General features: G+C 39.2%; 1 protein-coding gene across 5 annotated transcripts in view; it reads right to left on the bottom strand.

The window, feature by feature from the left end:
- Nucleotides 1-27,979, bottom strand: part of MCF2L (MCF.2 cell line derived transforming sequence like) — a 382,905-nt gene that overhangs the window by 128,157 nt on the left and 226,769 nt on the right. For all 5 annotated transcript variants that reach the window (XM_036753319.1, XM_036753316.1, XM_036753315.1 and 2 more), the window contains one exon: nucleotides 8,582-8,665. In XM_036753319.1, coding sequence (XP_036609214.1) covers nucleotides 8,582-8,665 — 84 coding nt within the window. The remainder of the gene's footprint in view (nucleotides 1-8,581; nucleotides 8,666-27,979) is intronic.

Here is a 27,979-nt window from a genome sequence, read left to right as displayed (position 1 = left end):
TACTGCGTACAACATTCTCTTGGCTCCACTCATTTCACTTTGCATCAGTTCACGTAAGTCTTTCTGAGAGCATACGGCTCATCATTTCTTATAATATAATAGTTCAGAATATTTTTTTTGGAACTTTTCTTTCGAATAGTTGGTCTAAGCCACTTCCTAAGGCTGTTAATTGTGGAGAAGGTGCCAACCTGCATTGATAGAGTCTCCCCACCTGAGAGTTCCATATATGAATGAAATCATAGATCCAGACCCTTTCTCTTTCTGTTGAACCTTCCTTTAGAACTTCTATCATGGAAACAAAAAGTGTTTACTTCCTCTCATTTCCCCAGGATGTTCTACCTGGTTCTCTTCTTTGCCTCCTTCATCTCTTACCTGTTCTTACTCTAATCTGATCACATGTGATATTCCTCCTAATACAGCGTAAGCAACTCAAGGACAAGAACCATGTCCTTAAAAAAATCACCTGATTTTTATATCCTCACTGAATTGTAGAATATTCATTGAATGTGATTCATTGAAGTTTAAATGAGTATTCTTTTTAAAAAACTAGCATTTATATAATGCTTTAAGGTTTACAAATATTGTCTGATTTTATTATCACAACAATCCTGTGAGGTAGGTGCTATTATTATCCCCATTTTACAGAGGAGTAAACTGAGGTAGACAGGTTAATTGTGTGGCTCAGGGAGACACTCCCTTGTCTGAGGGAGGACTGGAAGTCAGGTCTTCCACGCTCCAGAGTTGGTATTCTATCCACTGCACCACCTAGCTGTTCTATGTGTACATCTTTTTCTTTTTCTTTTTTTTTCACTAGTTACAAATCTTTATCCTTTGAAGGTGGATTTAATGTTTAGAAAAACAGGCAAAGGTGAATTGGAGCCAAGTCTACTGAATAAGGAAAGGTAGTGTACCTCAGAGTATAGAGGATAGAAAGCTGGGCTTGGAGTCAGGAAGACCCAAGTTCAAATCTTACCTCTGATACTCAGTGGCTGCATGACCCTATATGAGATACTTCTCTGAGACATTATATGAGATGTCTTCATCTGGAAAATGGGAGTCATAATATATGAAGCACCCACCTCATAGGGTTGTTGTGAGGCTCAGATGCAAAACACTTTGCAAATCTTAAAATGCTTGCAATTATCACTATTAGCATCGAGCTAAGTAAAAAATAAGACCTGAATGTCAAGCAATGAGACTGTCTTGTGTAACTTATAACCTAGCTAAATAAAACAAAAATCTATTTCCCCCTTCCTCTCATACCCCTCCCCACTTTGGAAGAAAAGCAAAGACAAAACAAAACTCTTGTAACAAATCTACATAGTCAAGCAAAATAAATTCCCAAATTGACCATGTCCAAAAAAATCCATAACTCAACCTGTATCCTCGGTCTATCACCTCAAACAGGAAATGTTTCGTCATCGATTGCCTGGAATCGTGGTTGTCTAGGATCCTTGTTGGTCATTGTGTTGATCTGGAGACATTTTCCCAAAATATGAATTTTTAAAATGTTTGGTTCAGTGGCTGTACCACTGGAATAAACATATAGCTACCTAAGGTGAACTATTTGAAGGGGCCAACATTCATTGGAATATGCAAGACTTGGAATGTGAGTTTTTCAAAGGTCTCATTACTTTACGGACATATTCAAATCTCATTGTAAGCTACTCCCCCATGTGACACAGAGGTTCCAGCCAATCTGACTCCCTGCCCCAGCACAGATTGTGACATACAGCAATCTCTCCACATGAAAAGGAAAGTCTATGATATTCTCTACAACTAATCAAATATCTATTAAATGTCTTCACATACAGAGCAGGGTGCTTGTTGCAAATTGCATTTAGATAAGGCACCCTCCACCTTCACAGAGCTTCCATGCTAGATTCCTTTTCCCCAACAAGACAAGGATTGTGTATAATGAAATCATTATGTCCTTATACTATCGTGATCTGGGCCACAGAAAAACACTAAAAAGCCGGGTAACCTGAGAAATTAAATTTCACATCTGTGGACAAAGTAATTTGTATTTCATCTTGTCTGTGATATCCAGAAACAAATCTCAGAGATGAATTAACCAGCAGGATGGAACTCCCTAGGGGGATTTAAAAAAATAGACAAGCACATTTAATAGAGTATTACCATGTCTACACCATAGAATCTGACAGCTTTCTATGTAAATGACAATCTGAAAAGAATCTGATTGCATTATTTAAAAAGAGCAAGCAATTATCGGCTACATACTTAATAAACAGGAAGAAGACATGCACACAATGGTGAGGGATAGGGATAACAATAGTATAGCTTTAAAATCTCATAGACCAAGGAAATGTCTAGGTGAAAATTGAAAGAAAAATAATAAAAATATGCTAATTGGACCATACTATTCACAGAGGTCTATAACTGGAATGAGAGGACCAAGTTTTGAATTTTAGTTCCATTTTTTTCCGTCCTGTCCCTAAATCCTACAATCCCATGACCACCTAACCGACGAGTGGGCTGGAAATGGATAGCAAGACTGGAGAAGCTGCACAATTTTGCTAGGTAGTAATATCTGTAATGCATAGTTCAGATCATGTATCTCCACAGGTCAAAAGCCTTCCAATTGAAAAGACTTCCCAATTCTTCCCAAAAAGTTCTTCCCAAGTCTTCCCAAGTCCCAAGTCTTCCAAAGTCTTCCAAAAAGACTCCCAATTGAAACATCTTAGCCTAGTTATCAAGGTTTATCATAGTCCGGCTCCAACCTCATTTATAGGCTTATCTCTCACTGTTCCTCAGCATATATTATGTGCTCTATCTACACTGATCTCCTCACTAGCTTTATGTGCAAAATGTCCTTCCTCCTCCCCTCTGCCTGACTTCTCCATTATAGTTTACTGATAACCTACCCATGCTTCAGATTTTACCTTTACAAAATTTGCCTGAGGACTGATTGATTCTCACATCCCTTGATCCCAAAGTAATCAATTGCTACCTGCTCTTAAGCATCACAGTACCTTGTCTTATACCTTAAACACTTTATGTTATAATTATTTGTGGTCTTTTAAAAAAGTCTTATTTTTGCATCTTTCTCAGAGCTCTGGAATCCAGTAAAGTAAGTGTCTAATAAGTATTTGTTGCACAAAAACTGAATTAAGGTAGTAACATGGCAGAATTTACCCACCAATAACATCCCATTGGACTAATCTTACCGGGACAAGATGTGAAAGTAATGGTCTTGAACAAGATGTCGTTTTGTATTGGGTTCTTAATAGTGGGCAGGAATCAGGAAGGGAATGGAATATCCATGGGTCAGTCACCTTGAAACAGCTGTCACAGTAACAAAAAGCAGATGCTGAAAAATATTCATAGGCTGATGACCTAAAGGCTGATTGAAAATATACCTAATTAGAAGCCTAGGAAAAAAATTGTCTTCTGTAGATCAAATAGATGTGGAACTAGATTGGAAAATCCCTGCATGGCTAAGTGGGAAAATAAAAGAAGCCATTGTAAGGAGAGAGAGAGAGAGAGAGAGAGAGAGAGAGAGAGAGAGAGAGAGAGAGAGAGAGAGAGAGAGAGAGAGAGAGAGAGAGAGGGAGAGAGGGAGAGGGAGGGAGAGAGAGAGAGAGAGAGAATATGTGTATATATAGATATAAATTTTTTTTTCAGAGAAAAAGTGTCAGCGTTTGGTACACAGTAAGCACTCAATAAATGCTTTTGAATTCATTCTCATGAGATAGCAAGTTCACTTTTAATAAACTATATGTACAGAAAACACTAGGACTTAATGGTATCTGCACAGAAATTGGATGTAACATGAAAATGAGATTGTCAAGGCTGTGGTTGAATAATGCAAACTGCCCTTACAAATGGCCACTGTGCTGAAGATCGGTGAAACGCCATGTGCCTTGCATCTATAACAACAATAAACATTTAGAATGTGCCAAGTATGTGCCAAACGCTGTACAATTATTATCTCATGTAATCCTCACAGAAACCCTGGGAGATAGGTGCTTTTGTTTTCCTCATTTTTCATCTAGCGAAACTGAGGAAAGAAAAGGAAAACTTGGGTATTACAGCTATCCGAGCCTCACTAAAGCAGATTGGTAACTGTTTTACAAATAGTCTTAGAGAATTGTTTGGGCCTTGGAGAAGTTAAGTGACTTGGACAGGGTCACCCTGCCAGAATGTGTCATGGGGAAGACTTGAACTCAGGTCCTCCTGTCTTTGAGTAAGATCTTTATCTACTATGGTAACTCATCAGTGATATATATGGTTAAATCTTTTTTTCCCCCTCTTATATACTCTCTCATTTTTTTTTTTACTATTTACTATTACCATTTTGTCATTGACAGAGATAGAAATTGTATTGGTACCCTTTCGAGTGTCTCAAAAATAATTAAGGTGTTCTCATCTCTAGACAAATTTATTCCCGAGGGTGTTACTTTTTTGTTTTATATTTTGTTTTTTTTTTGGATCCTCTTCTATTAATCAGCAGTGTCCTTCAAATATGTTTACTATAGCTTGTGATTTGACATTGCTAACCTATTGGGTCTTTATGCTCTGGACCTCAAAGGGCCCAAACATAGGTCCTCTAAGACTTCATTCTAAGTTTTTACCTACACAGCAGCTAGGTGGATAGAACACTGGCTTGGAATCAGGAGAACCTGAATTCCAATCTGGCCTCAGACACTTACCAGATACGTGACCAAGTCACTTAACTCTGTTTGCCTCAGTTTCCTTATCTGTAAAATGAGCTGGAGAAGGAAATGGCAAACGACTGTGGTATCTTTGCCAAGAAAACCCTAAGTGGAGTCATGAAGAGTCAGACACAACTGAAATGACTGAACAAGAACAAAAATCTAAAAGTAGTATGAATAAAGGCAGATCCCTAAAAAGAGGTACTAACCAGGCAAGAACAGTCAAGTCTTAGGAGTGCTCTATAGTGGAGGGGAAAAGGGCGAGCCCCAAGGTACTTAAATAGGGGGTAAAAATTGGGTTCTAGAGCCTCACAGGTGTGGTGAGAATAAGACTGACCGGGGAAGGGCCTCATTCTGTTGGCAAAGAAAAATAGAAGCAGTAAAGGTGATAAAAGAGGGAAGCCGCAAGCCCGAGCCGCTGAAACAATTACAACGCAGCCTTCCATCCTCTATCCATGACAAAAAAGGTTATTTTTCTGATTTACCTTTGGCAGATGAACCAGTCTAGATAAAAGAGCAAAACATAACAATCATCGATCAGAGTTGTTAGTGAAAATATTCTCGTTGAGCTCTGCTAATGAAGGGCGTTTAAAACCTCATTGCATGAACATTTTCCCAGAGGCTGGGAAACAAGAGATTAGAACATGACCCATTCCTTGATGTAAACAAGAGCAAATATGTAACAATGGCGGCTGCAGGTCTCTACTGGTTATATGAATCTACTATCTAGCAAGTGGGATGGAAGAGGGGGAGGAAGAGAAGGTGGAATAGTAGGTGACGTCCCTGTTCAAGAGGTATCAGCCCTACCTGGGAGGGAAAAGGTAAAAAGGACAACAGTAAGAAACCATCCTCAAGGAAAGGAAACCCTCAGTTCAGGTGCCTTCTACGCACCCAATGGGATCTGAATCAGAAACTAAAAGTATCCGTTTATGGTGGTATGATCTTTTTTTTCTCCTCACTCATCTTCCGTCCTCAACAGTTGTACCCTAGACTGAATCCTTCTATGGGGCAGAAAACAGGCAGTGTAGTGCCATGGAAAGAACATGAGCTTGGATCCGGTTTTAGTTTTTAACTTAGTTTTAAATCACAGCCCTTCCTGTGTTACCTTACTTAGGTTACTTAACCTCTCTGGATCTCATTTTCTTCATCTTTAAAATGGTGGAGAGACTGCACCAGATGACCATTGAATTCCCTGCCTCTAAGCAGTAAAATTGAGGGAGCACTGGACCTAGGGTTTGGAAGACTTAAGTTCAAATCCCCTTTCAGAAACTTGCTAGCTGTGTGATCCTGGGCAAGTTACTTAATTTCTGTCTGCCTCAATTTCCTTTTCTATAAAATAGGGATTATCTGGTCCTAACCTCTCTCCTAACCTCCAGTTTTGCATCTCCATCTTCTTTGTGGGCATCTCAAACCAGATGTCCCATAGTCATCTTAACCTCAACAGGTCTCAAATGAAACTCAGTATCTTTCCCTCACATCCTTCCCTCTTCCTAATTTCCCCATCAGAGTTCAAAGTATGACCATTCCCCCAGTCACTCAGGCTCAAAACCTAGGTTTCTTCCTAGACTCAACAACTTTCACCTCCAATATCTACTCCATTATTAAGTCCTGGTGATTTTTACCTTCCTAACATCTCTTATATGCCACCGCCCTTCTCTCCTCTGACACTGGCATCACTCTGGTCTAGGCCATCACATCTGGACCACTGCAATAGCCTGCTGGTTGGCTACTCTACCTCAAGTCTCTCCTCATCTTCTACTCAGCTGTCAAATTAATCTCTCTAAGGCTCAGGCCTAACCATATCATGCCCCTATTCAGTGAGCTCCAGAGGCTCCCTTTTACCCTGAAGTTCAAATGTAAAACTTGCTGTTTGACTTTTAAAGCCCTTCACAACTTCACTCCTTCCCAGCTCTTCAGTCTTCTTATACCTTACTTCTCTCCACACACCCCACCATGTGCACAGTCCAGTGACAATGGCCTCTTTGCAGTTCCTAAAACAAAACACTCCAACTCCCAACTCAAGACATTTTCACTAGAATTCCGAGAATGCTTAGAATTCTCTTCCTTTTCTACCTCTTAGCTTCCTTAAAGTCAAACCTAAAGTCCCTTCTTCTACCAGAAGAATTACTCTTGAAAGAAATGATCATTAAATAATCAATTGTTAATATTGGAGAGATCCAGAATTTTTTCCCTTCCTATTTCTTCATTCTCTACTATGCCTGAAGAATACAGCTGATAATGAACTTGGATTTAACATTCTCCTCAATCTTGTATAGACCCCACCCTCCTGGGGAAGTCCACAGGGTTTTACTGAGGCTTGGGTAGGAGGGTAGAACCTTTGTCTATATTGCTCAAGGCTGGGAGTGGTCTGGGAATAAGAGCAACATATTCAGAGTCATGTCTTCCAGCCCCTCATTAGAATAAGCCCACATTTTATTATCACATTCATTTTCTCATTAATTTTTAACCAGAGTTGATAGTTACCTGTTGGGAACATTCATTCTTCCAAGGGCACATAAGCATCAAGAGGCCCCCGAGAGGGGTCTTTGGTTGATGAGAGAAAGCCAAATGATCATCTTCTATTATTCACCAGCCATAATTAATAAAATGATTACCCTGAAATCATGTCTCTTGAACTTTTTATGCATCCCCCTTAACATTAGTAGCATCCTTCTATTGATGACCTCCAATTTATCTATCTATATGTTGTTTGTGCATAGTTCTTTTCACATTGTCTCACCCATTACGTTGCCTCTCTTAGCACAGCCCCTGGCACATAGCAGACACTTAATGCACATTAACTAACTGAATAGAATGCACCTCCCAGGATTGCTATGAGGTTAAGACGAGATATTATTTGCAAAGTGCTAGGCAAAGCTCAAAGTGCTACATAGTGCTATTATTCAATGTATGATCCCGTTGACGCTGCCCAGGTAAAATTTGGGTCCTACTGCCCGAAAGGTTCAGAGGCATTATAGGAACTGAGGAGCTTTGGGGAAGTTGAGTTAAGACAAAACTGAAAGAACCATTTAGACAGTTACTTTAACCCCATGTCACTCTTCCCTTCCTTTTCAAAGCAACTAGGTGGCACAATGAATAAAGCTGTGGGACTGAAGTCAGAACACCTGAGTTCAAATTCAGTTTCAGACTCTAACTAGCTGTGTGACCTTGGACAAGTCAATAACCTCCATTTGTCCCATTGTACACTGGGGGTGTAAACAACAGCCACATCACAGGATTGTTCTAAGGATCAAATGAGATATTTGTAAAGGGGTTAGCACAGTGCCTGACACATAGTAGGCACTACATAAATGCTTATTCCTTTCCCAGTCACCCTCTACTTTGACAGCACCTTGATGCGCACTCTATGTTTTGTTCCTACTGCCACCGCTTGACCGGGCAAAGCTGTTCCTACAACCATGACACAGAACCAACACATCCAACTCCTGGCAAAATAGAGTTTGCATAACTCCTGGCAAAATAGAGTTTGCATCTTCCACCCAGTTCCTGTAATAGAACTTATTCAAAATGAAATTAAGTTTCAAGATTGCTTCCTTTCTTGAATTTCAGAAGTGACAGTTGAGCACATTTTTCATAGTTACAAATTCTAGTTACATAGATACAGAATAGATTGATTGGGAATTGAGGAGGCGTGGGGACTGAATGTTCATAAATTGGGTTGTTAGAATTAGAAGAACCAATGGTACAGGTATCTTAACCTGATAGATACAGTTACTAGTCAATGAGTATTCATTAAGCACCTACTATGTGGCGGGCAGTGTGTTAAGCTCTTAGAGATACACAGAAAGGCTCTTGAGGAGCTCACAGTCTAAACAGGCTGTCCCTCTCTCCCTCCCGTCTCCTATTTGGCCACCAGATTACCAATGTGGGCTTTCCACACTTACCAGACAGGTAAGCAAATTGCTTTTTCAGTTGGTCTTCAATATCAGCGGCACAGAGGGGAGCGATATCCTGGTGCATGATTTCATCTGAAGAGAAAAGAGAAAACACACACACACACTGTCATTTAATGGAAAACTTTACCTCATCCTCTATAAAATGCCAAGTCCGGATTAGCCAACCACACACAGAGCCATGCATGTCTAAAAACACCTTAGGGTGAGTTGTCACGTGTCTGGAAAAAAGGAATTCCAGTTTCCAGCTCAGGGAAACCTTTGTCTCTGAATGATCAGAAGCCATGACTCTGGCATATTTCCAAGGCTTTAATAACCATGTGGGTGATGTTTAAGTAGAGAGACATAGCCATCATAGACTCAGACTTCAGGACCCTTACCTCTATTACCTCTATTCTCTAAAACCTTCTTAAGGATATATTCTCATTCATTTTCATATTCATTCTCTCTCCCTCCCACTTTATTTTCACCCTCTCTTATTATTTACCCTCCTTTCTTATTCTCTATCCTCTCTTATTCTCTACCCCTCTTATTCCCTACCCCTTCTCTTTCATTCTTTCCCCCTCACTCTTATTTCCTCTTATTCCCTCCCCCTTCACTCTTATTCTCTCCCCCTTTCTTATTCTCCCTCCTCTTATTCTTTTTCCTGTTATTCTCTACCTCCTTCTCTTGTTCTCCCCCCTCTTTTTCTCTCCCCCCTCTCTTATTCTCTCCCTTTCTCTCTTATTCTTTCCTCTTATTCTCTACCCCCTCCTCTCTTAATTCTCTATCCCCTCTCTCATTCCTTCCCCGCTTTTCCTGTTCTTCCCCCCTTATTCTCTACCCTCCCCCCTTTCTCTTCCCACCCCTCCTTCTCTCTGAAATCAGAAAAGAAGTTCAGCTGCTGGGGGTTCTATGGGAACTGCTTAATTGCTGATTACACACTTTCCCCAGCAGTACCTCACAGAAACAGCTCCCCTTTATCCAACTGTGAGGCAATTCCACAGGCTACATCAAAGCTGAGATTAAGTGAGGCTGTCAGGGACTGCTTATCTTATTTGATCCTTCCCCACAACACTGTCGAAATTAATAAGATAGATATGATCTTAGAAGGCAGATTTCCATGACAGTGATTTTATTTTCCACAGGGAAGAAGAAAGAGTGACTAAATTTTACTAACTCATTAAAACAGGTAAATGAGACTATCCCTTTGAGCAATGACTATGGATCCCCTACTTCTGCAGCTCTTAGACTCGAGGTCTTTTGAGAAGGGTACTTTTTTCACATGATTCAAGGTCAGAAACTTTCATTATCACAATCTGGAAATGTAGGTGCCCATTGAATTAATAACAGCAAAAATGATGGCCAAATGTTAAGTAGGCAGAGGAAAAGTATTGACCCTTGCTAAGCAGCTCTGGAGTCAGAGGACCTATGTGTCTATGGGTCAGTCAGCTTAGTCTAAACACAATGACTCTTGCAGATGCATGTCTAGTGTCCCTGGGCTTCATATCTGTAAAATGAAACAGCTTCTGAGGTCCCTCCCAGCTCTAAAAGGCTAACCCTATGAGTTCAAAGCTTATAGTCAAGGAATTGAGAATTCTTCATTGGATTTGCCCAGCAAAAGCCCAGAATTAGAATCTAGAATGGGGATTTTTAACCTGGTATCAGCAGACTCCCTAGGTCTGTGGCTGTATTTCAGAGGGTCTTTGAATTTGTTTTTTTTTTAATACTTTGATAACTGTATGTCGATATAATTGGTTTCCTTTGCAATTCCAGGTTTATCATGTATTTAAAATCATTATTCTGAGGAAGGATCTATGACTTCATCAGAGAGCCCAAGGAGTCCATTGCACCAAAAAAATGTTAAGAATCCCTGGGCTAGAGTAGAGGAATGGTTCCCTTTGGGCCCTCACCTAATAGCTTTTCCCTTCCATTTGGCCTGCCTGCTTCTAGATACCTGAAGTTCTGTGTGCCTGCTGAGAGTGTAGTATATAGTTATCCCTTCCACACTGTGATCTTTCCCATTGTGGTTTTGATATACTGTGGGCTGTCATAAGAAATTAAATGGAAATTTGGGGGGAGTTTTGCAGAAGCCACAGACTCCATACAAAGGCCAGCAGATGACACAGAAAAAGTTTCAAAACTCAGAAATGTGTAAAATATATGTATAATATTGTATATTACCTTTAAAAAAATCTTTTTTTCTTTTATATTTTACCTTTTGATACCATCATAATTCAGACTTCTTTTCAGGTATGAAGAGAGGGCCAAAAGATTTTACATGAGTTTTCTAGATCATGGGGACACTGCACTCCTAATCCCCACTGATGTAAAGGACATGTTGTTATTCAGCCATTTCAGTTGTGTCTGACTCTGTGATCCCATTAGGGGTTTTCTTGGCAGAGATACTGAAATGATTTGCCCTTTCTTTGTCCAGCTCATTTTACAGATAAGGAAACTGAGGCAAACTGGTTGAGTGACTTGCCCAGGGTCACACAGCTAGGAAGTGTCTGAGGCCAGATTTGAACTCAGGAAGATGAGTCTTCCTTACACCATGTCAGGTACTCGATTCACTGTGCCACCTAGCTGCACTAGCAGTATACGCAGTAGTCCACATTCAGCTTTGGGTCATCCTCCTGGGACTTGAGAAATGTGTGAGAGCCAGAAGTAATACAGGCCTACTAATTCATCCTTTAGCATACCTGGCTACCAAACTCTTCGCAAATTAGTTCATCAAATAATACGAAGCACAGATAGTGAAGTGGCACAGTGGATAGTGTTAGAGTTCAAATATGGCCTCAGTCATTTACTAGCTGTGTGACTCTGAGCAAGTCATTTAACCTGTTTGCCTCAGTTTCTTCATTTATAAAATGTAGATAATAATAACACCTAGAAATCGTTGTGATGATAAAATCAGATACTATTTGTAAAGCACTTAGATAGTGCCTGGCACATATTAAATGCCATCTAAATGTTAGCTGCTTATTACTGTTCAGTTGTGTCCAAAAGTCCATGGGGTTTTCTTGGCATAGATGACTGCAGTAGTTTGCCATTTCCTTCTCCAGTGTGACCTCATTTTACAGAGGAGAAACTGAGGCAAACAGAGGTTAAGGGGCTTGCCCAGGATGTCATAGCTAATTAAGTGTCTGAAGCCAGATTTGAACTCAGATCTTCCTGCCTCCAAGCTCAGTGATTTTTCTAATGCACCACCTAGCTGCCCCTTGTTAGCTACTACTACTTCCCTTATGACCACCGACTATCCCATTTCCCAAATCTGAAGTTATAGACATTTTTGCATTTTCCAAAAACAGCTATCAACAGCTAAATGGACTTTTTAAAAAATAATTTCTTTGGCATGCAATCCCTTATTGTGATAGCAAGCCATGTTAAGTACATGAAGGGGGTAACTTGTACCATTTGTCACTGTAATTTAAATCACCTTTCCCATGTTTGCCCCATACTTGAGAATAATTCAACAATGTGAAACAACATTAAAAAAAACACAACAAAACAACAATACCGAAGGATGCCGGTTCAACATTTTCAACTTCTGCAATCAGAAAGTTTAAAGTGAAAAGCCATTTGAGTAGTTTTGAAAGAAATTAGGAATCTGAGTTTTTAAGGTATTTTTCTTCTTTTAAGATACTACTTCATGGATTTCACTTTACACTGGGTGTATTTTACGCTAGACCCTGGAAAGAAGAGAATTTAAAATGGGAGTAAGAGTCCAGTTAAGATAAACAAGTTAGCTAAGAAGACAAAGTCAGTGGTTATAAATTTAAGGGTACTTTGGATAACAAGTAACAGAGCCCACACCCCTTTCACAATTCAAGGGTCTCGTTGAACTCATGTCAAATGTCGGAGAACAGGAAATGGGGTCACCTCACCATGCTGATTAAATAAAAGGGTTCAAGAAAGACATCATCCAGTCACAGTGTGGCTCTGTGTCGGAATACAGTACATTACAGATAATAAATCAATTTAATAACATTCCTGTCTCAGCACAGACATTAATGGGGAATTCCAAACAAGGAAGTTATTTTGTGAGAAAAAACATCTGATTTGAGAAAGGGGGAAACTCAGAGGGGCTAGAGGTTGGTCATTCTTTGACTGAACTGGAAGGTCGGGTGATAGGGGGAGGGCTTTCTTGCCTGAGGTGCTGTGCTATGCTCCTCACTCCCTAGTCTCTTCAGACATTTTTGTCAAGTTTTGTTTTGGAGGATGGTGTCCCCCTGTCTTGCCTAGGCAGGAAATTCAGAGGCTGCTCAGGGACCCTCATCCTCTGCTGATCAGCGTGGAAGTTTCTGATCTAGTCTGGTTCACCTCTTTCTTATGCTGCATGGTAGCCTCCAAGGAGGCTCATCACACAGGTACCAGACTTAGTGCAGATCAACATTAGCTCTACTACACCTCTAAGTATTTCACCAGCCTCCCTCATAGCAAAAAAACACAGGTATGTGCCACAATCCAGGCAACACTGGATCCTATTGTAAATGGAAATGGAAGATCGGAGGAGGGGACAAAGTCTCTCCCAGAGGTGATGGAAACATCATTAGTCCTGGTTGCTTCCAGTGCTGTTGCCTAGTGTTGGCCCAAAAGCTTAAAAAACCTGGGTGGAACTACCTGGGAGTCTGCAGTTCGCCTAGTGGAAGTAGTACTTATACTTAACGTATTTGCAAGGTAATAATCACAACATAGATGATAATTGTCAAAATGCCTATGTGGTTCTGTATCACAAAATATGAGATTCTCCATATAGAAGGTAGAAGACGTAAACCATTTATCCAGACACCAAAGAACCAGGTCCCAAAACCAAAAAGCACAAGCCATCACAACAGCAAAGAATTCAATACGCAATGTCACAGGAGAAAACCACTCCATCCCATAATCTTCAGCCCCCCTGCTGGGGCCTTGCACCAACAATCACTCACAGCACAGCCACCGTGTCTGCTCTCTCTCAGGGCTTACTGGTCTGGGGAGTTGGTTGCTCTTTGGATGGGATGGTCTTATTGGTTATGGGATTTGGTCCTCTGGTGTCTGAATAAATGTGTTAGTTCTTCTACCGTCTATATGGAGAGTCTCTCATATTTTGTGATCCAGAATTATGTAGGCATATTCACAATTATTGTCTATGTTGTGTTTATTGCCTTGCTAATACATTTGGAGAGAAGCACCATTATATAGACCAAAACATATGCATAGATGGAAACAATTTTACATTCTTAACACATCAAAAATCAGTAAGTGCAAAATATGAAACCAACTGAATAAATATCGAAGTACCACAAAGTAAAAGCTTAAAATTTTCCCAGAATGCAAAAATGGTGACCAAACTAACAAGAAAAGCATTCCTCAAGCCTTACAGTGGCCATGGAGTTGCTGTCCTTATCAAGAAATAGTCATATTGTGATTCATGATATGATTAAGGTGAGAAAGGCAAAAGCAATGAAGAAACAAAACAGGAGGAGGTTACTTAAAGCAATCAGCATCAAACATCCTAAGTCTCTAAGCCTGTAGCAAAGTGCCGTTATACTCCAAAGTAAGCCGGTAGTTAAATAGCTGTCATTGAAAGAGTTAAAATTGAAAATAAAGATGTTTATAGCACTAGTTATACAAGTCGTTGAAAGATCTGTTTGATTTAAGCTGTAGGATGTCTTAAATTTACATAGATATCAACCAATAAGTGCTTACTATGTGGCAAGCACTGTGCTAAGCCTGAACATATACAAAGACAAGAGTGAAATTAGACCCTAGCCTCAAGACACTTATATTCTAGTGGGGGAGACGACACGTACCCATAAAAGTAGATGCAAATCTGTTTTTGTTGTTTAGTTATTTTTCAGTTGTGTCTGACTCTTCATGACCCCATTTGGGGTTTTCTTGGCAGAGATACTGGAGTGGTTTGCCATTTCCTTCTCCAGCTCATTTTACAGATGAGGAAACTGAGGCAAACAGGGTTAAATGACTTGCCCAGGGTCACATAGCTACTAAGTGTCTGAGGCTGGATTTGAACTCAGGAAGATGAGTCTTCATGACTTCAGGCCTGGCACTCTAACTACTTTGCCACCTAGCTGCTCTGCATATACAGGATGTGTGTGTGTGTGTGTGTGTACATATATGTACATATATATATGAATGTCTATATCTGTGTGCATATATATATGAATGCGTGTATGTGTATATATATGAAAACATGTGAAAAATATACATATATATGAAATTAAGATGGTTTTGAGAAGGGATATGCTGGTAACTGGGGTGGAACCAGGAAAAGCCTCATTTAGAAGGAGTTACTAAGCTAAATCTTAAAGGAAACCAAGGATTCCAAGATGGGGAATGAATAGTTTTTATAATCATCTGGACTGCTGTTGTAGGGTTTTGTTGTTGCTATAGGCCATTTATTTTATACAGAATTGCATCAGACTCATAGGTACCATGGGCAGCTAAGTGGCATGGTGGATAGACTGCTGGGTGTGGAGTTGGGAACACTCATCTGCCTGAGTTCAAATATAGCCTCAAACATTTAGCTAGATGTGTGACCTTAGGCAAGTCACTTAACCCTGTTTGCCTCAGTTTCCTCATCTGTAAAATGAGCTGGAGAAGGAAATGGCAAACCACTCCAGTATTTTTGCCAAGAAAATCTCCTCCCAAAAGGGACCACACAGAGCAGGACACAACTAAAAAACAGCATAAGTACCCTATGTCCAATTCCAATAAACATTTATTAAGACCCTACTATGGGCTAGCTACTGTACGGAGGATACAACTACTAAAAAGAAAGACAATCTCTGCCCTCACGGGGCTTCCAATCTAATATGGGGAGGGGAAATCAAAAGGAAGCAGCAAAGGGGTGAGGGCAGAGAAACTAGGGGGCATCTTGTTCCATGTAGTTGAAACCAGGCAGAGTACAAAATGAAGAGTAGAATGGGATAAAAAGTCTAGTTTCTGCCTCTATAAAGGAAGGCCTGGGGAGGAATTTGGTACTCCACCCTTCAGCTCTCCAACCCAAGGGGAGAAGAGGCTGAGGGAAACGGTATCCCTTAAGGCTTGAATTAGCATCATGGTGATGAAGCTAGAGGAGATGAGATTAACCTGGAGGGAGCATCTTGTTCCATGGTGGCACAGTAGCCCATGAAGAGGGGAATGGGCCATATGTGCTGCTTTAATACAAACCTTATTTTCCCTTACTTTTCTGAATGTACTTAAAAGATTTATTATGAACACTAAAACAAAAGCCCAGGCTTAGCCGGGAAGAAGACTAATTTGAAAGGGCTAGAGATACATGTATTTACTTATCAAACACTTATCAAGGATCTATTACTTTAAAAGCATGGTGGGAGGAACCAAGTTTAGAATAAGACATGGTCCCTGCCCTCAAGAAATCTCTTAGAGTTTCTGTAGTCTTCCTAGAGGGATGAAAGACACACAAAACTATAAAACACAGCAACAAATGATGAGTTCGAATGTAAGCTCCATGAGAGTAGTGATTGTCTAATTCTCTGTATTTTATCCCAAGTGCCTAGCACAATTCCTGACATGTGAATGTAACTGGGAATTAATAAATGCTAGATGATTTAGATACACAAAAAAGGCTTCTGTGAGGTCCTGGAGTAAGATCATTACTATCCAGGGGTAAGATCTTTATTGTCCAGGTTAATCAACTCTCTCAAAGGTCATCCTTGTTCAGATATGTATGTAAGCATTTATTAAGCACTTACGAATTAAATTTGCATCTACACTCCTATTCAGATATATTCTACGATACATGGCATGCAAAGAGGCAACATCAGGGAGGCCCTAAACTTGTCTTATGTAAAGGGAGGTTGGCATACGCCCCAGATCACCTAAGATGAAAAGGACCAAGTGGAAGACACTGGGAGACAGGAGCACTGGCCTACTACATAGTTGGGAATAGCCTTTTTCTTGACTACCAGTAGACAGGTGCAGAAAAAAGGGCTGATTGCGGTCAGGCCAATAATTTTAAAAGATGCACACAGTTCAGCTTGGCAGTGATGGGTTACATGAAGAATCTGTCATTAGACTTTGCACTCAAGTCATACCAAATGGAGAAAAGAGGCCAGAGCTTATAATCCCTCAGCATCGTCTTGGGAAACTCATGGTCTTCGCATCACAGTGAGACATAAGCAGAGGAATTTAGTGGACGCCTTGTATATTTAAGAAATATGGGGGAAGGAAATGGAGTAATAGATCTATTTGGGAGAGTTGCTATTACCTAGTAAACACTTAATAAATGCTTGTTGAAACATCTCACATGCTGAAAATACATTTGATAATTAAAAGATTCTCCTCGAATCCCCCGAAGTGATAACTTTTCTTTCAAAATTTTTCACAAGGTTAGGTGTTTTCTGAACTACACATCACTGGAAAAGACTTTGTAAAGGATGCTTGGGCCTGGGATGATACAGTGGAAGTAGAAATGGCTCAAGAGTGAAAGAACCTGGGGTCAAATTATGCTTCCAATGCTTGCTATCTTAACCTTCTGGAATCTCAGTTTCCTCAGGTGTGAAAGGAGGTAGTTGGATTAGATGGCCCTAAGAGATTTCCTCCAGTCCTAGGTTTATGATCCTATGGTCTTCTTCTTAATTTTTTCAATGAATGAAGATAAATATTTTTCTCCCAACTTCCAACAATTATAAAAAGAAAAGAATCCTTGTAACAAATATACACAGTTGAGCAAAACAAACTCCCATATTTCCCATGTTCAAAAATGTGTTTCTTTCTGCACCCAACATTCATCATCTCTCTTCAATAGGTCAACAGCATGCTTCATCTTGGTTTTCTAGAATCACAGCTGATCATCGCACTGATCAGGGTTCTTCAGTTTATCTTTACAATGTAAAGATTTACAATGTAAAAATTCTGGTTCTGCTCACTTCATTCTCTATTAATTCATACAAGTCTTTGCAGGTTTAAAAAAACCCAACTGTTTCTTTCATCATTTCTTACAGAATAATAGCATTATTCCATTACATTACCATAACATAATTTGTTTGGCCATTGCCCAGCTGATGGGCACTGCTTTATAAAGTTTCCAGGTTTTGGCCACTACAAAAAGAGCCATTATAAATATGTTTATACACATGGGTCCTTTTCTTTTTTCTTTGATCTTTTTGGGATATAGGCCTAGTAGATATATTGTTGGATCAAAGGCTATACACAGTTTAGAGCCTTAGGGAGCACATACCCCCAAACGAATGAGTTATTAGAGTGGGAAAAACTCATAAGGGGCAGGAAAAATTTCACAACATAATCCTGAAGTCTTAAAATTTATTATGGAAAACTTGGCTGTGATTACTAGTGAGTACACGCTTACAAGAAAAAGACCTTTATTCAGATTCATAATGATGCCAATGAAAGTCATAATGCCTACAAATATGGCGGAAGCACTTAAAATGTGTTAATTTTGCAAAGAGGGAAAAAGGGAAATAACAGATTTATTAATACCGTAAGATGCTTGGGAGCAGGGTCTGTCTTCTGCCACTTTTTTTTCATCCTCAACATCTAGCAAAGTAACTATTATGTGCAAATGCTTATCGACTGACTGACAAGTAACCTTTTATTGAGAATTTTCTGGGTTAATGTGTATGCCACTACATAGTGCCTGAGGAGACAGAAATATAGAAGACAGTACCTCTTTCACTTAACATGTTTATAATCCAACTGTGGAGACATACAGATAAGCAACACAAAGCAGCATTTTGTTCATTATTATTTACTCCACACTCTTCCTGTTCATCTCATTTCTTCTTCTTTCTCCTTAATGAACATCTGTCACCCACACCATTCCTCATGCATGTCTTCTGAAGCCAAATTTTGTGCATTACAATAGTGGAAAACAATAAAAAATTGAAGAAATCTATCATTCCCATAGTATTTAATTGGAAGTCTGTGTTTTATATATGTTTGGATTCATAGGGATAAAGCAGATGATTCTTCAATCATGAGCCTACATTTTTTTATATCAAGCCAACAAACCAAAGCCAAAACTGAATTCTATTATCCCTCTCTCCACAGTCTGTTCCACTATGTCAACATTTAAAACAGCATTATTTCATCATATTTTCCCCTCAACCCTTTATTTTAAATTTAGTTTTTATCTTCTAGTTTTTTTTTTCTTGCAGGGTTATAAAATCTGACTTTATTTTGTAAAAGCCTCCATGGAGTTTTAAACTGATACTTCTTAGCTTTAAGTAGCCCTGAAACTTTGATTTAACAATAGAATTACTCTCACTTTTGGTCTTGGTTTTATTTTTAATACCCAGAAAAGCCTAGTAGACCCATTGCAAGTTAAAAGTGGTATCTGCTGTTATTAATCCACCCTAATGGAGCTTTTATTAGCTGTGTGACCCTGGGCAAGTCACTTAACCCTTTTTGCCTCAGTTTCCTCATCTGCAAAATGAGCTGGAGAAGGAAATGGCAAATCACTCCAGTATCTTTGCCAAGAAAACCCTAAGTGGAGTTACAAAGAGTCTTCGATATGAATGAAAAATGACACAACAACAATAATGTTTTTTTCCTGTCAAGTGACAAGGAATAACATTCTTCTAGGCAAGACTCTTCTAGAACAGCCACATTACTCAGTGGTTAAGGTATTTTAGTCAATTTTCTTTAGTTTGGATTATAGGAAAAGAGGTTCACAGTACTTTAGAGCTGACAGGAACTTTGAGGATCATTTAATTCTGTGCCTTCATTTTTTAAATTTAACAATAACTTCCCATTTTAGAAGTGAGGAAAATGAAGCCTGCAGAAGGGCAAGCCCTCCCTGTCCTCCTCTCTGAAAAACAGAAGCTGAAGAATTTAACATTTAAGTTTCTTCTGATGTTTTGTCATTGATATCTCCAATCTATCAAATTATAGGACAGAAAAAAAATCACGTACTAGTTTTTTTTATCCAGTTTTTCTATTTTTTCAGCTTACAAAAACGTAGACATCCTATGATAGCCAAAAAGTATGGATCAAGTCATCCAGATTCTTAATTTGGAAGTCAATGTAGGAAGTCACCTACAAAAATAAGAGTAACTCTTGTTTATGTGGAGTCTCAAAGCTTACAAATGAGTTAGATTTCAAAAGCTTGTTTGTAAATCAGTCATTTGGCACTTAAAATGCCCCACAGAGCAATGTCCTGCTTTGTGATTAGGTGCCCTAGACTAGGACACAAAAGTTTATTTAAAACATAATGTACCCAAAGTATAGTCCCCAAACCATGTAATTGCTGACACTTGTCAAGTTAGGAATATTTGAACGACATTCGGCCACTATGTATATAAACTTTCTATGGGAACATACATTCAGATCTCCAGTATCAGAGGCCAGGAACAGAAAGGTTTTGCCCTGTAAGACCTACCACACTGGATGGTGAGGATTGTGAGGAGTAGTGAAGCCAGGGGTAAACACCCACCTGGCACCAGTAGCTTGCTCCATTTCTATCTCAACATAAGAACAGGTTGATGTTCCAGACTAATCACTGTCTAGGAAGTTGAAATTGAAAAACAGTAGTCAGTGGTTCCCATGTAGGATAGAGGGGTGCTGCCCTGCTGCCAGTCCATATATGGTATTACTCATAAGTTTTTAAAGTCAGGAACTAACTGTACAGGAATATTCCATGAATTCTAAAACGTACTTGACATTTTTTTCTTCTCCTGTCTTTTTATATTAAATTCATTCATTCAGCAGTTCCTTTTTGATCTCCTATGTCCATCTATTTTTAGCAGGATAGCAAAGACATAAGAGATAAGATATATAAGATTTATTTTCTACAGGCACTTGCAATATTGTCTATATAAGACAGTGAATATACACGAGACATCTCAATTGCTACAAAAGTCAATGCCAAAATCAAGATACAAACAAGAAATGCCATAGGAGTTCAGAGAAAGGGTCTAAGAGAAGAGATAAAGAACTTGAACAGGTAAAATAAGGTTGGACAGGAAGGGTGGGGACAAACCCTAGATGGCCTTGAATGCTAGCTAGACTGAGGAGCTTGATTTCCATATTATGGGCAACGGGTTTGGGAGGGTGGGGGAAGTCATTAAAGGCCGCACAACAACGGAATGACACAATGAAATTGGTATTTTAAAAAGATGAATCTGTTGGTAATGTGTAGAACTGCCTGGAGTGGGGAGAGCATAGGCAAGAACATGAGTATAGGGAAGAAGATGAGTAAAGAAGTTGCTGCAGGGTTGAGGACTTGGGACCCTCCCCAAAAAGTATCAATTCCATGACTTTTTGAGCTTTGGAATTTTGCTAGAAATTCACATAAAAGTGGCCGATCTTAAAGCTATTCTATACTCCATTTTGAAAATTTGCGTATCCTTCTAAAATTTGGGTTTGGAGAATTGTACGGGTAATTACACTGCTTACAGATGCCTCTCCTTTTCTTCCTTCTTGTTGTTCAGTCATTTTCGAGTCACATCTGACATCTCTGAGACTCCATTTAAGGTTTTCTTGGCAAAGATACTGGAGTGGTTTGCCATTTCCTTCTCCAGCTCATTTTACAGATGAGGAAACTGAGGCAAACAGGGTTAAGTGACTTGCCTAGGGTCACACAGCTAAGTGAGGCTGAATTTGAAATCATACAGATGAGCCTTTCTGACTCCAAGCCCCATTGGTTATCCACTGTGCCACCTATTTCCCCTGCCTTTTAATAATCATGTGCTGAAAACAAAATGTTTTATTACAGAGAAACTGAACACCTACTGAGAGTTATAGACTGAATGACCAAGATTAGAATTTCAATTCCTTACATTTTTAACTTTGTTGCTTACCCACTGAGTAAGAGACATAGCAAGGGAGCAACAGCGAAATAAAAGGAGTTTGTTTCCAATACTAGTCTACAGAGCATATCTGCAGGGAAAAGATTATTTTCCAAATGGTCTGGAAAATTTAAATGACCATTTATTGATTTTACTAAAACAAAACCAAAACCATGGTGTGGTATAGTAGACAGATTGCTGGACTTGGAACCATGGAGACTCAGGTTCAAATATTCCTCCAACACTCACTAGCTGCATGATGCTGGGTAAGTCACGTAACCACACTGTGCCTAAGCTTCTTCATCTGCACGAGGGTCCTGAACTCAATGAGAAATCCCTTCTCACTCCACCCTTCGTTGACAGTATCACCTGATAAATCCAATGACTCCCTCTTCTAAATGACTCAAAGCAGTCAAATAAATGCTCCTTTAATTTTTTTTTTTTACCAAATTGGTTAAATTTTGTATATTCCTGTTTTTTTCTCAAGGACAAAATTCTTTCAGCTGACACACAGATGACTCTCCCTACCCTTGACCATATAATTGACTGACAGGAGCTATCACAATGAAAAAAAATGGTAAAGACAGTATCTCAGATGACTGTAGCACACTTAAAGCCCTGCCACCTGGAAAATGAAATCCCTGTGCTCTTTGGAGAAATACTCATCTTTCCATCAATCAATTTAATCTCAGACTCATAGACCCAAACCATAAAAATATTTTTTGCCCTGAAGATAACCAGTAGTAGAAGACACTAATAAGTATTTATTCAATTTCTGGATTTAACAGAATCCCTCAAATACTATCACTTCTGTATGGCTGAAAAACTAAAACAACTCTATAAATAATGGGCTTCCAGTACAGAGGTTAAATGTGTGCCTTCTTTCAACTTAATGCATCAAAGTCCAAAGTGCTTTAAGGCAAGAGGGGATTCATAAAATGCTTTCCCGTCTCATACATGATTTTCAACTCTGACCTCTCATATATCTCTACTGTCTATAACCTTGGTGTCACCCTTAGTGAGAATTCTTCTCTGCTGCCTCCTGGCAAAGCTATAAAATATGACCTTCTCCTTAGTGTTTATTCCTACCCTCTCAAATCAGACTTTACCTATAGATGGGAGTTGGTGGCTGCCCTCCCAGCTTGATGCGAGAGGCTGATGGAAGAGGCCTGTCTATCCAAAATGCACCAGTCTGCCACACTTAAATTGCTACCCTGGGGTCCAAAGGTTAGAAGGCATTGCTTTTAAAAGATATCTTTATAAGGTAACATGCTAACAAAGGAGGTCCAACAGCCCATGAGCACTCAGTGGAAAATGAAGACAGGTTAGTTTAATTTGCAGATTAGCTAGAGTGGAGTAGGGCCCTCAAGCAAGTATTGTTTGAGCATCTGCCATACACCACACATATGTAGGGGGCGTAAGAGGAGCAAGGCAGAGGGTACTTGTCTGGAAGGACTTGGCAGACTAGATGGGACACAAATGTTTAAGTTCATGAAAAGATTGGAGGATAAATTCTAGACTGTGATACTCAATAGCCATTGAATCAGAATTCAGGAAACAGGGCTGGACGAATCAGAGAAGGATGCAGAAGGAAGGCAGGGCTTGAACAGGATTCTAAAGAATGGGTCAGAAGTGCGATGATATACATATACGAGGATGAAATTAAATTTTGGATGAGGGGTTCAAATATGAGTCCTTACTTAAAAAAGATTCATCCTTAAAAAAAAAAAAACAAACCCAAACCCAACACCTTCCTTTAAACATTTTTCCTGATTTTTTTTTAACCTACAGTTTATGGCAATTTGTTTGTTTGTTTTTGGAGGCAATTGAAGTTATGTGACCTGTCCAGGGTCATACATCTAGTAAGTGTCTGAGGCAGTATTTGAACTTAGGTCCTGCTGACTCCAGGGTCAGTAGTCTATCTACTGTGCCTTCTAGCTGCCTAAGGGGTTCAGGTTTAAAAATCAAAGCAGTGAGCAACTAAGAATTATAAAACACTAGAGACAGAGGTTAGACCTGGGGTTTTACTGGTATGGAGGAGCTCTAGGGTAAGGGAAACTCCCACTGTCAATCAGTGCAGGATATCTAAAGGTAGCCATGGGGGATGGGGAGAAAAGAAAAACAAGGAAAAAAAAGAAATTTACATAACTTTATGTAACTTAAAAGGAATAACGAGTTGTACATAAGAGATTTACAGTTTCATGGGCAATAATCTTTTTTTATTATCCTATGTTATGGAAATGCTTGTTTTATTCCGCAAATTAAAAAAAAACAACAACAACCCAATGCAGCATGGCACCTCCTCTGCAATTTATAGTGTTAAGCTGCCTGGAGCACCTAGTGGTTAAATGACTTGCCCAGGGTCACACAGACAGTCCATATCATAGATAAGACTTGAAGCCAAGTCTTCTTGGCTTCAAGACTGGCTCTCTATCTACTATGACATATAAAACTATAGCTTAACTTTAAAAAAAATTCTTAAGACCTAGGAAATTTAAGGATTTTGTGTGGCACACATGGGAAGGATCTAAGAAGATGTAGTCAGGTAGGAAGCACAATGAATGTTCTTAATAGAACAAAACCTTGGAGCAATGCAGCCTGAGGAAGACACAAGGACAGTAAACCTTCCGATTAGAGTGGAAAAGGTATGCATTGGGCAATGTTGCTATTGAGCAAATACAGGAGAGTAGTGGAGAAATAAGATTAGATAGATCTGGACAGCAATATCTTATAGAGAGGTAGTATGTCAGAAAAGGGCCAATGGAATGGGCGTCCCTAGGGAGGAGAGGCCTGAGTAGGGGATACCACAGCAAGAGGTCTCCAGATACTGTTAGAGGAGAAGGTATGTGGTGGATTAAGAATGCTGCACAAGATGGAAACATCTAGGTTGCTTCACAATTTTCACCTATGGCTAGCTATGTTGAGCAATGGAGTGGAGAGCACATTTCTATAAAGATCCTTAGGCACACCTGAATCTATTTTTCTAGGACAGTTTGGTTATAGCCATATGATTGGCTAAGAGTTATAGGGATCTCAGGAGAGTGCTTCTACTCATTTTCCCCCTTTTTGTACAAGTAATAGGTATTCATCCTTTCTTTATTCAGCAATATTTATCCCTTTAACTAAGGTCATCATTACGTAGACAAGATCCTTTCTCTCCCCAAACACTTGACATTAGTAAATAACCTTGAATTTTCATTGCAGCAGCTATTTACTTTGAAATGCTGCTTTAGACATGTTTTTCCTTTGCAATTATTTTCTCTCTGTGTACAGATAACAGAGGAAGTTCTTTTGCGTCGTAGCAAAGGAAATGCAGGAAGTTGGTGCTGTTGACAAACTTGGTGCTACGCATCAGAGGAAGAGCAGATCCTGAAATTTTCAGTAAGAAAACCTATTTGGAAGAAGAATGCAATATTAGCCAAAATGAATTCTAAAAGCTATCTCTAAGACCCGGCCCTTACTGCCAAAGGAGAAGTCACAGACAGAAATGGTCATGTATCTTTTTAGGTAGAATGAGACAATCTTAGAGCAGGAAGGGAAGTTGGAAATCTCTCTCTAAAGCTTGGTCTCCTCACTACAACACATCTGTCTTGGACAAACTGTGATCTGGAGTCCTACTGAGGAGTAGTCAGTGACAGTGAACTCGTTCCTTCCTGAGACAAAATACTCCTGCTTTATATCTAAGTGTCAGGAATATTGGTATACTTATTTGATTAACCCTTTCCCTAGCAGAATATAAAATTCCCTAGCCCTCTATTGCGAGAATCTGGTCTTAGTATACAATACTGATAATAAAGAAAATAATATTAATCATTCAACAACCTTCCACAAACCGATGAGATAGGACCATGGAGGACAGGGTCTAGGGTTGGCAGACATGGGATGAGATATTTTAGTAGTACTGTTTAGGGAATCAGAGGAACAGCACTGCTGAGAAACAGCAGCCATGGAGGCTAAGAAGCAAGGGCAGAGACTGTTTAAAAGAATGGGGAAAAAATGCCCTCCCCCTACCTCCAAATCAGCTTTATCATCCATTGCAGGCAGATCAGACTGAAGCAGCCTGATTGCAATGGCAGCCTAATTGGAGGAAGATTAAGATCTGGAGTGGATTCTCCCCCCTCAGCTACACTGTGAAGCACATGGCTGGTAGAGGAGTGTCTTCTTTCTCTTCTCAGAATCTATCTTGTGTGCACATGAATTACAAAGTCAGTTGGCTTCTCCCTTCTGATTGAAAGGTAGATGCTTCAAATGCAGATCATGCTTGCTTTTGTGTTTCACCACCCCCAAAGGTTTTTTTTGATTTTCATAAACAAGTTTGCCATATCTTATCTGGTTTAGCATCCATCAAGAAACCATTGGTTCATAAACGTTTCCAATGAAGTTCTTAATCAGCATATCCCTGTTCTCTGTGCCAAAGACATTCCAATTCTCCAATGCCACTGATATATATGTGTATATATATATATATATATATATATATATATATATATATATATGTATATAATCCAAATTCCCCATGCTTGTTTCACCAGGAAGGCATGACTCTCTTCCTGACAAAGTTCCCCAGCTTTGGCCAGTGGTATTTCTCTGCCATATTTATCTTATGCTTGCCATCAAGCAAGGCTTTTCTGATTCATCGTGTGGCTCTCTTTCCCTTATTACATTGAAATGAAGTGTCTATGTTTAACTCAGAGGAACTGATCTTACTCTTTCAACCCCTTTCATAAACTCTTGGCACCCCATCTCCCACTAACTTTGTTGGCCTTGTTTTGGATCATCTCCCCCTAACACTAATCTGCCACCTGACTTTGGAAAGCTATCCCTCCATGGACTTCTAGGCACTGGCAGTCAACAACCTTGGCCTAGGGTATGTGTACTCAGATTCATTCATGTATCAGCAGACTATTTCTGCTAGTAGTTGTCTTTGTGTATCATTCTTTATGGGTAAAAATCTTTATAATTTTCAAACTTGAATCTCAATCACTGTGTTGATTCATTATTTCCTATCATTGATACTACAGGCTTATCATATTAAATGTTCCCCCTCAAATGGAGGATTGTACACCAAATTCCAGACAATCCCCATCTGGATATTTTCTGTGGATAGTCAACTGGTATAGTAATTCACAGAGCATATCTGTCAGGGCTTCTTCTGACATTAGTTGAAAAAAAAAATTTTCCCTCTAAACTCACTTACTCTGATACTCAGGAATGTTAAAAACACTCTCCTCCCTATATGTCTATTCCATATATTAATAATCCCTTATGATAACCTTTATAGACAGTCATTTCTAAATTACACATTAACATCTTTACAATTTTGATCCATAATGCCGGTTTTTAACCAAACCCAAATGATCAATTTTTTTTTATTAAACTACAACTGTGCAAATTTTCAGCAAAGGACACAAATAAACAGCTAGATTAAAATGGCACTCATAAAACAGCTGCCATTCTCATTGGTATAATCAAATAATAAGCATTGGTATTCAAATGCAGAATTCAAATATAAATTTGAAGCCTAAGTAGAATCATTCCCAAGAAAAGCAAAAGCAAAAGCAAAATGTGTAACCAAAGAAAATTCAAATGATAATGTCAGTGAGGGATGAAAATAAGATATTATTCCAGAAATCAAACTGCATATGGAAAACTAAAAGAAAATTTGTAAAATGCAAAACTGAGATTTATAGAAAAGTCAATAAGCAATAATTTCCTCAAAAGTAGCCAATATTGAGCTAAATGAAGCTCAGGCTAAAAAGGAAAAAAAAATCAATAAAATATTAAATTAAAAATCCCAAGGAAGAAAAATATCTAAGATAAAAAGCCCTTTTAATAAGAGTGAAATAAGTTCTTATACAATTATGCAAATGTTTCTACTTAAAAAGCAAAAGAAACAACCACTGAAGTAACTACCAATACAAATAAAAGAAATAAAATTGCAGGCATCCATGTGGAGTAAGAGAGTCTGTGCTCTAAGTGAGCTTCTCCTCACGGTAATAGGGACTTGTCCTCAAGTTCCAAGGGCTCGTTCTTCTAGGGGAAATCCAAGTGGTTCTCAAGTTCATGGTTTAGAATTCTTCTCAGCAGAGTTATAGGATCACTCATAAAACTAAAGTGTGACCCAGTCACTCAGTCCTCTTCAGTCACTCCCATCTTCCTTTTCCTCATGTATACAATGAGGATAATACTTTCACTAACCTACTTCTCAGAGTTTGGGGATTTAAGTGTTGGGTGGTTGTGTTTTTTTAAACCTTCAAACACCAATGAAAAGTGGATTATTAAAAATATGCATCACTAAAGAATAACTTTACCTGGTCTTCTCCATCTTAAATTTTATTGAACTCTTGTATTTTTTCCCATTTATCTTTGTAGAAAATGCTTGCTTCTCTTTTTCAGTTGTCACTGTTGTGTTTTCTCTCTCTGAATATTGTGGTGCAAGGACCATTGGATTTTTTCAAAGGGCATGGGACCAACATCTGTGTGAGCCAGAGTGGATAGAAGCCATTCATTTCTACTTAATCAGTTACTGCGCTAGAAATCTGAGAGCTGATGTAATAACTAGCCCAAGGTCACAAGACAAAACTTGACCCCTTTGGCAGAGGATGGCCCAGAGTACACTGGCAACAGGGGACACAAA

The sequence above is a fragment of the Trichosurus vulpecula genome, chromosome 4, assembly GCF_011100635.1.
Source record: "Trichosurus vulpecula isolate mTriVul1 chromosome 4, mTriVul1.pri, whole genome shotgun sequence".
NCBI classification, from domain to species: domain Eukaryota; kingdom Metazoa; phylum Chordata; class Mammalia; order Diprotodontia; family Phalangeridae; genus Trichosurus; species Trichosurus vulpecula.
Note: the sequence above shows the minus strand (reverse complement) of the source record. Positions and strands in the feature narration are given on the sequence as shown.